This window comes from Ischnura elegans, chromosome X (assembly GCF_921293095.1).
Source record: "Ischnura elegans chromosome X, ioIscEleg1.1, whole genome shotgun sequence".
NCBI lineage: Eukaryota > Metazoa > Arthropoda > Insecta > Odonata > Coenagrionidae > Ischnura > Ischnura elegans.
This window is the reverse complement of record NC_060259.1, coordinates 118,497,169-118,510,562: the sequence shown is the minus strand read 5'-3', so window position 1 is coordinate 118,510,562 and position 13,394 is coordinate 118,497,169. Positions and strand designations below refer to the sequence as shown.

The following is a 13,394-nucleotide window of genomic DNA, read 5'->3' as shown; positions in this document are numbered from 1 at the left end:
CTGACGATTAACGCAACATAGTTCACGCTTTACACACTACCTCAATTATATTTAAAATACATTCATTAGACAGGAACAATTCAAGTAATAGACTATTTTTGGCCTTCGTCATCCATCTCACAACCAGTCACTGTGCCGGCGAATGCGGTTGTTTTAGGCACAACATGCACATTGCTCTCGTGAATACGTGTACTGGAAATGGTGTTTGATGGATAAGAATTTTTACATCAGACTGAAATCCATGATAGCAGTGTAAATTCCGAGTGGAGAGCAAACATTTTTTTAGTGAGTTGGTGTTTTCCTTCAGAATTTTGAAAGAGATATGGGTCGAATCAACAATATGACGTAGGTTTCTTGATAAAGTACTACTATTCCTGTTATTATCTTAAATATTTTTTGAAACCTTTAATTACTCGCCAAAATCTTGCGTTTCCTGGGACATAGGCAACCTAGCAAAAAATAAAGCATTGATCTTTTTTCCGCATTCATTTTATAATCGTAACGTTATTAGGAAAAAAATTTTTTCCCCTAGTGGAGTTCCAAAAAAGGAGGGTAGTCTTAGATTTGAGCTAATACGGTGTATGAAATTGTTTTTCGATTTATTATGTTCTATAAACAATTTTCATAAAATATTTTTCTTTAAATAAGAAAGAATCAATTTATTATATTCTATAAACAATTTAAATAAAATATTTTCCGTTAAATAAGAATGATTGGGGTGGGGGAAATTTGGTTACTGTGCAGTTATACTGTGTGTAAAAAACAATCTCTCGGCGAGGAATTAAAAAGGACCTCGGGTGTCAGGACAGAAGAAGGTCCGAAGGGTATTCGGCGTCGAGGCAAGAGCGCGGTTGGGCTGGTCCTTTAGTCGGCCCTGAATTTTGCAAACGATAGATCACGTCATAACAGATATCACTTTTCATTGCGGCGTTAACATTCACGGCGTTTGCCGCGTACATTAATTTTCTGTTGATATACGGCCAGTGATTTTCTTACTGTTGGCTTATTAACGGACCGTGAATTTAGCGAAATTGTGACCGTGAAAACCTGAAAAAAAACCGTGAAAACGTGAAAAATAACCGTGAAAACCTGGAAAAAGCCGTGAATTTCATTATTCAGGTAGAGTGGGAACCCTGGAAGTGTCTTTCGCTGATATCGTTCAAATTTTGTTGGATAGTAGTGTTCCATAATAAAGGCACATTTTAAAATTTTCTCTTGCCTTTAAGCCTTGTGATATAATAAACAGGACATAATAAAGGCAGTTGAATTTTAGACTTGAAAGCGAGTGTGTCATGATTTCTCTCCATCCTTCTCCTGTGAATCGGTGCATGCTACAGGAATATACGAGAAATGTAAGACTTTTGGCAAGGTAAATTCAGTACTTATTACTGCGTTGCCCATAACGTTTGCTGCATGTCTACGCAACACCTAAAAGTTCGACTCGTTTTGCAGTCGGTCTCGATTCAAAAACAGGAACTTGAGTAAATACAGCGTAAATAGTACTTGAAACTTATTTCCTTGTCTATCAAATGCTTATTTATGACCTTTTAACGATCATTTGGATCTCAATCTTGGACAATTCTCGCGGTTCAAACATTCAGCGCCTTTCCATCTGATCATTCCTTTTACCCATCCCTTTTCTTTTGTTCCACCTTTTCGCAACCAAAGAGTGATAAATCCTAAACAATCAAGACGTCAAAATCAAAATAACTATCGGAGCCATACATAAACAAAGAAGTGCCCATACAAGCCAGATGAACTGAATGTGTCATTTTTGTAGTCTGCCACCAGCTGCTCGATTCTATAAATGTGATACCTGTGCTTCGCGTGCTTCGAACCACAGTGGAGTTCTCACGCCTCTCTCCGTGAAAGACGTTCAAGCGATCCTGCAAGCCTGTGTCGTGAGATGTTTGACGAATTGCAAACTATCACTTTAGTTTCTTATGTTGGTAGCTGTGCGGATGCGAGGAACGAATCAGAATCTCCGACACAAAGTTAATTCGGCGGCCAACTGCAACTTCAATTACCATAGAGAAACATATACAATGCCGTGGAATATTCACTCCCAAAGTAAATAATACTTCTTTACTCAATTTTGAGTGAGGTCTTTTCTTTTAAAAGTACCTATTAATGATAAGTTACGGTTGCTTAATTAGTTTATAGCTATTAACTGTATATTACCTCTTTTATATGTTGTCAAGTGCTGCATATCAAAGTCAGTTATCACGTGGCGGGCTCGTAATTGCACAATTAGCTCTAATTTCCTCATAATATGGAGCTAATGCTTACGCGGAATGAGAGCAAGTGTTATTTTATTATTTAATAATGGTTCATTCTCGTATGCGTTTGAGCTGTTCTCATCATTTCAGTACATAATTTTAAATGCGCTGTGGTGCGTATACATATGTGTCTGATTGTGCAAGCACATGCCACTATTCACGATTTATACTGATGAAAATTTTTCCGGCGTGAATACGAGTAGATTATTAACAGTTTCTGCTAGAGGGCGAGATGTTTACATGTTTTAGTATTTCTATTATGTCAACAGAAAAACGAATCATGTTGGTCGTGTTGCTGAACAGCAGCAATAATGCATGCAAGAGATGGAATAGATGATCAATGTTTATCTTAACGTACTAAAGTATGCCCCGGCAAGCCATCTAAACGTCTACGAATTAATCGTGGTGTGAACTCAGTGATCCATCGCCAATCTTGCGTCTTGAAGGGATTGATATCGCGTATCTGCCGTCGAAGTATGTGCATCTATTGCCTCTGTCGACATTGGTGCTCATGCAACAGTAGCGGAGGTATGTAAAGAGCCTCCATTCTCACTAATAAAAACAAATTGAAGGCTTGAACTTACGAAACAAATATTAATTAAATCTGTTAACATTCAATACTGCACAATACTTTTACCGTTGGTTCTACTCCAAATTATTATGAATATTAAGTGTGAGTATTTTACTTGTACATTCTAGAAGATGCACAAATATAAGATAATTGTCAAACCCTCAGCGCAAGGTTTAACTTCCCACCAACTTCAATCGCAATGAAGGCCAATCAATTTAAATAGGACGCGAATGTAAATTTAACTTTACGCATTTCTTTTATTTGTTTTCAACACATATTACTTATGGCAAGTGACAATATGAAATAGCCACCATCGTAATTAATGAATAATGTGCTATTAATTATCAATCACAGCGTAAATTCATAATGAAAAATTAGAGCGCATTGCCGCGACGAAGCTACCACGGGCCCTCTTGGGCGTGAATACTTTCACGGACGCGGCTGTGAGAGTGATGTCACTAAAAAGTTTCAGAATCACTCCAGCGTCAAAGCCGTGAATACATTGACGAAATCCGCTTGAGACGGCCGTATGACATTTACAGAATCGAGCTGCAGGTGACTCTGTTATGAGTCCAAATTGTACGATTGTCTGAACGAAATTAGAACAGGCATTCAGAAATTCATACATCTTACATTTTGAGTGGTTACACGGTGCATTTTTGCGTTCATCCTGGGATGCAGACATTCTCACATTTTCTTGTACATTCTAATGTACCGTGTAACCAGGCCTTTTCACTAGTTTTGGATGTAGATGCCGTCCAAATAAATTATATAAATTGACAGCCTTCCTGACCCCCCCTGAGCACCACAAAATGAACATAAATCCGCAATTTATTAATATCGCACCTACCGCTTATCCTGGTGGGAATTCTATAACCCCCACAGACCCCCGGTATTAGTTTCACATAAACCTCCCTCAGGCTAAATTCTTCAATTCTTTTAATAATATCAAGTTTTTGTTCTAATGTCACCGTTTTTTCTTCACGTCTGAAGAACCTCCAGGATAGCCACTCATCTTCGTGGACATTTTTTTCGATTGGAATCAGAAAAATGTTCGGATAATGGGTAAATGAGGCAAAAATTATTCGCCCAGATGCATATTCAACATGTGCTACCCACGCCAACCTTTTCTGTCAAACGAAAATTATCAATTTCATTAATATAGTAATATTTACTATGCATCAGATGCGCTTTTGTCCTAATTGCCATTCAATTTTTTTTCCCCGTGCATAATTTGAACAACGTTATCGCGAAGCAACAACGTCGTTAAATGATGAAGGGTTTCAATTTTTGGACAACGTTAAACTGGATGGCGTTAAACGAGGACTCACTGTACTATATTTACGATATCTCTTAAAGACATAAAATCAGAAAATAAGCATTTTTGGCTGGTGGCGATGTTTTTGGCCTAGTTTCTCTAAAATAAGAATTTCCTCATTGTTTTCTAGGTTGTCATGGCTGCAGGTTGAGAAGTCGTTGCTTCAACCAAACAGCGGCAGTGGAGTGAAGACGGGAGTTCCTTGGCGATGCCCCTGCAGGTTACCTCTCAGTGGAGTGTGGTCTTGCAGACGACGGGAGCGTAGGAGTTAGCGGTGAGTGCATTTGTCAGGGAACAGGGGGTCCAATGACCGGTAGAATCTTGCAATCGGGAACATGCATGATTTTGTTAAAGTACTAGAGAAATAACTCTATGTATTCAATGGAAATTTTGTGGATGAATGACGTTTTTTAACTGAGGTAAGAGTCTTTCGAAATAACTCTTCATCAGCTGCCTGAAAACACAATTTCATCATGAGTGCTTGTGCATGACGTCACGGCACGGTATCCACTGATGACACACTGAGGAAGTGGATAGAAAATTGGTCTATGCTGGGTCTTAAATGCAAATTTGGTGAAAATATTGCCGTTTTAATGTCAGACTGGAGATTGTGAATATGTTGGGTTGCCTAAGCGTTGTTGGAACTAATAAGCGTGACGTCAGAGTCCAATAAACAAAACGTTTACGTGGTGCCTGTAGACTATTCGTCCCAGTTTTAGAAAAACCTATGTATCACTTAGTATCTTTTTCTCAGTACAATTTATTATCCAAGCTCTAGATTACTAGCAAACGAGAACCTTGATTTAATTTATGTTCCATTTCAATTTTTTGGATTCTCAACTCCACACCAAGAAATCTTAAAATTAAAGTCACAGAGTATTCTTATAGTGCTAAAGAATTAAGTAATTTTGGCGAACTTTGAAGCCCTGTAGCAACAAGAATATTGAGAATTATGAAGTCAGATTTTGCGTACGTTAATAACTTTAACTTGATTATCTATTCACGTTAAAAATATACTATTTTAATTTTATCAGATACCACATTAGTTTGTAGTAAATGTGTGAATATACTATGGCATTATATGTACAACAATGGAAAATGAATCATTTGTTTTCATTATCACCATATTCTGATGTTGTAATTATTTTGATTTATGGTTTATGCCCATGTAATTAACTTAATATTAATACAGTAAAACCTCTATGTAGTGAACCTCTTTGCATCATAAACCTCCATACTTCATACCACCCCCACAGTCCCGTCTGATTTACATGTAAATTTATAGGCAAACCTCTTTGTAGTGAAACTCTTTTTCTCATAACACCTCCACTTCTCATACCAAGGAGACACCCCCGAGATGGCCTAACTACCTCCGCAAATCATACCGAGAAAACTAGAGACCATTAATGCAGCCGTGATTACGTGTATGGAATGAAATTTTCAGCAATAAATGTTTCACCTTTTTTTATATGTACACCCTTAATATGTTGTAATTTTCACATTAACCATTAGTTATGGCCAATTTGTTCAATATGAGAGCATACATGACAGTAAATAATAAAAAAGGTATCCAACGATCCAAATCATTTTAAGTGACTGTTGAATTAAAGGGATCACATCATTTTCTCTCTGGTCATGGTACAAATCATGCGATAGCGCTCGCTTTCTGTAATTATGAAATAATAAGTGCATGTTTACTAATGCGTGCATGTTTATTTAAACACATAAATGTAATGGTTTAAAAGATAGTAATGCCTTTCATTTCCAAAGAATATGAAAAAATTGTGCCTATCACTAAAATTTCTCTATAGATAACCTCCATTCATCAAATTGCCCAAATTTTGGTCCCCTCCATTACGATGTAAAGAGGTTTCACTGTATTATTCTTCAAAGCGTGAAAGTCCTGCTTTCACAAAAATAACAAAAAAAAACAATGTCTCTGCGCTTCGATTTTAATGAGTGTTAAATATCGCACACATCCTGCAGTGTAGGCTGAGTATTCTCCCGTATGTTTTGCGTGACATATAATCAAAGGATAAACACACCACACACACTAATTCGTCGCTTTTGTCACCTGTGGGTGAAGACGAGCTCCAGTCCACTTTGGAGGCACAACCAAGTGCACTATTAGACGAAATCACTGTTCGGCAGCTGCTTCTAACTAGACGATGCAATTTTGATATTGCCAGCGAGTAGCCTAGTCAGATCCAGGATCAGGGGCCAGTGATTTTGAGAGTGGGCCAGCGTTTACTAGCCGCAATCAGAACTGATAATGTTGTGAAATTTCTTCGACTTACAGGCGCTTTGGTTGTGTGTGTAGTTATGCTCTGATTTGGTTGTACACTTTGGAGATGAAATTGCTTCAACTGTTCCTTTAAATAACATGTTCATTGTTGTTGTTTTGCTTCTGAGTAAATAGACTAAATAAAATTGAAAAGCTCAATACTTGAATCAGTAGGAAGCTCTTTTAGATCCGGAAGTCCATAAAAATCACACAGATTGATAGAATAGAATTTGTTCTTAAAATTCTATTCTATCAATGTAAGCTACACTCCTAGATTAGAAATGGTATTTAAACATGTTACAATCATGATTAAATGTAGCAAATGGGAAACTTATTTGATGTTATGGTCAAATTTCATGCATGTATGTTCACGACCAGCTGATGATTTGAAATAGTGATTCGACATTCAAGTTATGATAGCCTCTAGTGGTATTTATTTTTCTCTACAATAATTACGTGTTCAACATAATGTGCTATGCCATAATTGAAGCTCTTTATTGCCTTGTTTCATTATCCATCAAATCCTACAACATTCCCTAGAGATGTAATGATTCTTAAGTAGGTAACACTGAAATATTATCTCATGATGTGGTATATAAGAATCACCATATTAGTCCATGAATTTTTAGCATATCCTTCACCACGACGTGGGATAACAGGGTGTCCACAGGAAAATCAGGAATCATGCTTGAATTATAAGTCCCTGGAATTATGCGTGAATTACTGTATAAGGGTGTGTAAGAGGTGCACTCCTATTTTGAGCATCGGAGCTAAAGAAAAAAAAAACTTTTTGGCATTTTTTTTATCCTATCGTGCGGTGTAGCAGACTTAAGCCTGGACTTTCGACAGTTATCAAATTTTCCACTTTCAATAGTAATAATACACGCGGCGTTTTTCAGATAAATTTACATGGTATGTATGGCGCTCGGAGATTAGTAGGTGTTCACTTGTAGCCTTAACCTTCTGATGCTTACTAGGAATGGTCGGATCAGATAACTCAGATGCAAATATCCACGAATAATGCCCTTCACCTTAATGTACTTCGGATCCAAATTCGTCAAAGAAATTGAATCTGAATCCTAAATTTTCAATCATTGCTTTCGTGAATGCAACGACCCTTGAGAGGAAGTAGAAAGAGTTCCGATCCTCTCTTCATATACGCCGTTGCACCACGATATTTGTCCTACTCAGGTGCAATTTCTTTAGAGCTCATGTAGGAGTATTGCAATAGAATTTCAGCCGTGGAAATTTGTAAATCAAAACACGACAGGCACATGGTGTGAATCTTCCCTAGAGATTGGACAACAATCGGGGGAATCTCAGCGCCGTTAAAAAATAACCACGGCATAGATTTAACAAAATACCCCTGGCCCTCCACCAGCCCCTGCCTATCATGTTTTTTTCCTTTCCGAGACCCCATGGACCATAAATCACTTGCCTCAAAGGAAAATATCAAGTAACGTGGGAACAATGGAAACTTGCTTCAACCCTTCCCCATCTCACCAACTGACCTTCATCGATCTCTCAGTTTCTGGAGGCCAAATGCTAGGTGAGTCACCTCGTGAGCCCGAAGATATCTCAATAGCTTTCAATAATTGTAAGGCACACACAAAGTTCAAAAAAAGAAAGATCTAACGCGACGCATATCTGACAGAATTTAAGTTTTTTAAGCTCTAATTGATTGACACAAAGATTTATAGTTACCACAAGGCTACTAATATTCAAAATAGTCCAAACAGCTAAATTTCGGAAGGAACAAGCGTAGCATGAGCGCATTCAAACAAGACAAGACGGACTGGAAACTTCTGGCAACTCAAACTGCATTTATCACATTGCTGCCCCTTCGCTTTGAAGACAATGACGTCACGTGCAAGATCGGACGTGTTCTTCCCTTTCTCCTTTGCCCTCAGCCTCGTTGCGGAGGAAAGACGGAGGGAGCGAGCTCCTTCCCCTCTACCTCTCCTTCAACGCTCTTCACTTGTAAACATTTCAGATTTCTTCTATCCGCCATTCAGTCAAACAATGTACACACTCGTTTGAATTTTTTAAACAGCAGGTTTTGACTCCAATATAATTTTCAATCGCAATAACCCTTATAATATTGTATGAAGATGATTTTTGAGAAAGCAGGCCCCTAGCGTAATGGTAATTACTCGGCAAGACAGATGTTGACTATTGTCCAAGTATTGTCCTTCAAAACTGCACTTTTCTCCACGTTTGACAAGCGAGTACTATTTGCAGTATAAGGGCCGTATTCTTAGTCGACCCTGTAGGGTCAACCAACCCTGGATACGTCATCAGCCCCTACATAAACCGATCTCGCCCTACATACGCCAAGTCAAGCCCTACATATGGCCGTTTTTGGAACTAAACGGGCCCTACTTGATGTAGGGCACCCGAACCAACACTACACCCTACGAAAACGTGGCGGCCAAATATCGTCTGCTGATCACTTCGATTAAAGAATCTACGTTGCAATGGATATTAAGGGGGACGACCTCACACAAGCCATTTTAAAATGTACAGTAACACAGCGGAAATGTAATAATACTACCACTTTATAACCACCAAGTAAAATAAATTATAAAATTGACTGAACTAAAAAGAACAATATAGCGGTATAAATCATCTTGTTTCTACGAATATATAATATTTTTCACTTTCGGCACTTGGTATACTTTTGGGAAACTAATACTTCGTTTACATATAACCATAGAGAATGTATTTTCGTGCCATTATTTGACACATAATAAACTTAACTACGTAAGGTGAAAGTGAATGACGAACCTTGATGATGCAACGTAAGTTCCCACTTCAATGCTCATATTTGCTCCATACTTATTACTATCTTGTACGTAGACCACTTTTGAAGTAATTTAAAGACAATTAGGTTCTACTTTTGGCTCGATATGAGAGTATTTGTAGCGATAATTAAGGTACCGACACGACACCGATTGTTTATTTACCTTGAGCCGTTGCCCTAACAATACGCCCGAAAATTATCAGACGTCTTTTCAGTTTCATAGATAGTTCCCATTTTGCCACCAGAATGGAAAATTGCCACTGCGCCATCATCTACATCATCTCAGAGAATTTTACGATAGAATTACTCCCCACCACTTATGTAGGGTCGACTGAGAAACGCATGTAGGGGCCTTTTGTTATGTAGGGACGGATTTGTAGGGTCGACTAAGAATACGGCCCTAAATGCTGCGGTATGCCCACCCGTAGCAGTAAATTTAGTGCGCCCTCCGGAGCGGAAAACCCCACGGGATCTTTTCCATGTTCACATCTGGGGTACCTACCGATGTGACGCTTTCGAGTAAAAAATGCAAACAGGAGCATTGTAAAAATACGTCACTAAGGAAGAAACTCCCCTGCCTCCCGCTTGTTTTTGACCTTGGTTTTTAGATGACTGACTCACGCTGGAAACCAAGGCCACTGAGTTCCTCTTTGGCTAGCAACCGGGGAAAGGGAGGAGGGGAAGATACAAAGTTTGTGTAAGAGGCGCACCCCCATTTTCGTCTGCAATTGCTGGGGAAAAAAGGTGCGCCTCTTACACGTGCTTATACGGTATTCATGAATTTTTGCTCTAACCGGGAATATTAAATTTTTTTTCAAATTCATTTCACATATAATTTTTCCTGTTCAATTTTTCTGGCTGAAAATGTTTGTTTCAATTTTAAGTGCACCATCTAAGTATAATTTCTACTGCCGCAGCGAAATGTGGTATGACGGACAAGGCAACAGATTCGAAATGTCTATCACCCTTTGACTTTATGTAACATTCAAAAACACAAGGAATAGAATTCCATGTGACAACAAAATCGGCTTATTAGATCAAAATAGCGTCTCGAATTGAATATATTTAAATTTTAAATGCATTGTGTGCTAAGTAATCTATCCTTGTCCTTTTATGCACATAAATATAATATTATTTAGAAGTATTGAAATGATTTGGAGTGTCTTAACATTCTTAGCCATCACAGTAATAACGTAAGATTAGCCTGGAATTTTTTCAGTTTTTCTTGGAAAACTGGGAACTATGCATGAATTTTTCTACTTCGATTGGTTGAACATCCTGTGGAATCAATTGGAGCATGAAGGCTAATTGCATGAAAAGGGGCTAGCTAACCTCTTCCTTGTCCTTGTAAATACATAAATATAATATTATTTAAGAGTATATGAGTAATTTTCGGTGTGTTAAAATTCTAATCCATCGCAGTAACAACGTGGCATCAACCGGGATTGTTGTAAAATTTCTTTGACTTGCATGTGCTTTGTTTGTGCGTGTACATGTTCTGATTTGGTTGTACACTTTGAAAGATGTACTTTGAGTTAGTGTATGTTACATTTATACATACTATGTTGGTATGCTTGTATTGGAGTTTGGCCTGTTTCTTCACTCTTCTTTGATGTGCGTTCATTGTCTTCTGAGAACAGGGCTCGGGGATTTGGCGGATGGGGATAGTGGCAGACATTGCGTGTGCTCGCACTCCGGCAAGGGATTTGGCAAGAGCAATCAGCTGTTGTGCCACGTAAGGACGCACCACTCGGGGGAGCTCCCCTTTGCGTGTGGCAATTGCGGACGACGGTACGTCAAGGCAAGTGACCTGACCCAGCACGCAAAGAGCCACAGTGCCGTCAAACCGCACAGGTAAAGTCATGGACTGAAATTCTCCTCTTGTGGAAAAAAACTTCGAATTGGAGGTGGAAGGAATTGTAAATTTTCTCTCGTCCAATTCGTGAGTGTTTCTTAGATCTTTCCCTCCGCTGAGGATGTCTGTTTACCTGTGAAGCTGTGATGTCGTGGAATCATGTGGGCCTTTTTGTCTTTCCAGAATACTCTGTGAATTTGATGATGAAACGCCTGAAAAAAGTCTGCTTTTGTTCCACGTAGCAATCTGCAAAACCTATTCAGCTTTATTGAATTTGTGCGATGACTTGGTTTGATATTTCGCATTCATATTTCTGGGTCGAATTTGGCAAAGACATCACCTTGTTCTCCAACCCCTCCGCTCTCATATACAGTAAAACCTCTATGTAGTGAACCTCTTTACATCGTAAACCTCCATACTTCGTACCAATCCTCTGGTCCCGTCAGATTTACATGTAAATTTATAGGCAAACCTCTATATAGTGAACCTCTTTATCTCGTAAAACCTCCATATATCGTACCAACAAGACAGCCCCGAGACGGCCTAACTACCTCCGCAAATCGTACTGAGACAACTAGAGACCATTAATGCAGCCGCGATTACCTACATGGAATGACATTTTCAGCGATAAATGTTTCACGCTTATTTTTTTCTTAAACACCTTTAATAATGTTCACGTTAACCATTAGTTAGGGCATCCAACTATCCTAATAATATTAAGTGACGGTAAATGAAGACAGAACACATCGTTTTCTCTTGAATCATGGTCAAAATCGCTCGATAGCACTAGCTTTCTTTTACTGATGGCTTTATTTTCTTGTAAGTGCCTACACACTATGTTCAGTTAATAAAAGAGGCGACCAGCGCAGCCTATAATCACTTGCTGACGGAAATATTTCAACTAACTTCACTCCCATCCATGGAGACAGAATTACTCAACCGCATGCTACTTCCGCTTCTAAAATTAAAATATTTCAAGAATTTTCCGCGGCTTGAAATAAATCAAATACACAATTTTCGCTATTATTTTATTCCCATATTTCCTGGTGTAGCACTTTCTTGCTACCACCTTGGTAATTTTTTCGATGCTTTCGTGAATGATCGTAGTTTAAAATTTATTGCGCTTAGCGACAGTCATATGTCTTGCCTGCGTATTTATGCTGCGAAATCTGGCTATTCCATCGGGAGTCCGGGACGTCAATTTCTAGCAATACTGAACAAACATCAATCCATGCGCGGCAGTGTTAGGTGAAGGAGGCAGCTAATTAGCTGATACGCGGTAGGGCATTGAAATTTTTTACCGTCACCGCCACATTCTGAAGTAGTTCGCCCAGCATTCTCACCTGTGGCCTGAGTCTTGAATCCTTCGTTACGCCTCAACGAATAAAATCCGTCGTTATGACGAACTCATTCGTTGTCATTTGTTCGTTATCCCAAACGCGCAAGTTTTGAACACTTTCGTTGCCAACGAAAGTTTTTCATCGAATGTATTCCTTCGTTTACGCAACGAAAAACGAAGAGCATTCGTTCATAGCCTAACGAAGTTAAATCATATTGTTTGTTTACACCAGTATGGCGGCCTTGAGACGTGTTATTTTGATGAGGGGAGCTTATGAAGAGGAAAGGCGTTTGTATAGGCAAGATAGATATCTAAGGGACCGGCAAAATCCATACGATCTTCCCGAAGATTATTTTGTTCAAATATTTCGCCTTAATCAAGAGGCAACTTAGGGTTTAGTGGAAGAGCTAAGGCTTTACATGCATTCTTCACGAAGATCATGCATTCCTATTGAAATAAAGGTATTTACCTGTAGGCATGGACTAATTTCATTTTTTTACCATCAGTAAAATGAGTCCTACTAAAGAAAGTGAACTTGTTATTATTGCAAAATTGTTAGCCGTATATTTAACCTTTTCTTGTCAACGATTACTACGTTTCTCTTACTATGGAAACTACGATAAAAAAAACCTATTTTCTTGAATGCAGGTTGTTACAGCATTGCATTTTTTTGCCTGTGGCAGCTATCAAAGGCCAGTTGGATTAAATTTATTTTTGAATGTAAGCCAAAAGACTGTAAGTCGAATAATTAAGGAGATAACTGATACGGTGAATGAACATTTACTTCACAAATGGGTTGCATTCCCAATTAATATTGATAAGCAGAGAAGGATAAAAGCACGGTAAACAAATTATTTCATTAAGATATATTCCAGGTTGAATGAGTATTCAACGTTGGACATAATTATTGATGATATTCCTAACTAAATCTAACTAAGTCTAAAT

At 38.5% G+C, this 13,394-nt stretch overlaps 1 protein-coding gene across 15 annotated transcripts in view; it reads left to right on the top strand.

Moving 5' to 3' along the window:
- LOC124170548 (Golgi reassembly-stacking protein 1-like) overlaps nucleotides 1–13,394 on the top strand; it is an 89,390-nt gene that overhangs the window by 50,455 nt on the left and 25,541 nt on the right. For 13 of the 15 annotated variants that reach the window (XR_006867490.1, XR_006867489.1, XR_006867497.1 and 10 more), the window contains 2 exons: nucleotides 4,299–4,442; nucleotides 10,896–11,109. Coding sequence is in view for 3 of the 15 variants with exons in the window: in XM_046549346.1 (XP_046405302.1) it covers nucleotides 4,299–4,440 (142 nt within the window). In the remaining 12 variants the exon portion in view is untranslated. Of the gene's footprint in view, nucleotides 1–4,298; nucleotides 4,443–10,895; nucleotides 11,198–11,293; nucleotides 11,489–13,394 lie in introns of those variants that run through there. The other 2 variants (XR_006867492.1, XR_006867491.1) reach the window with 2 other exon arrangements.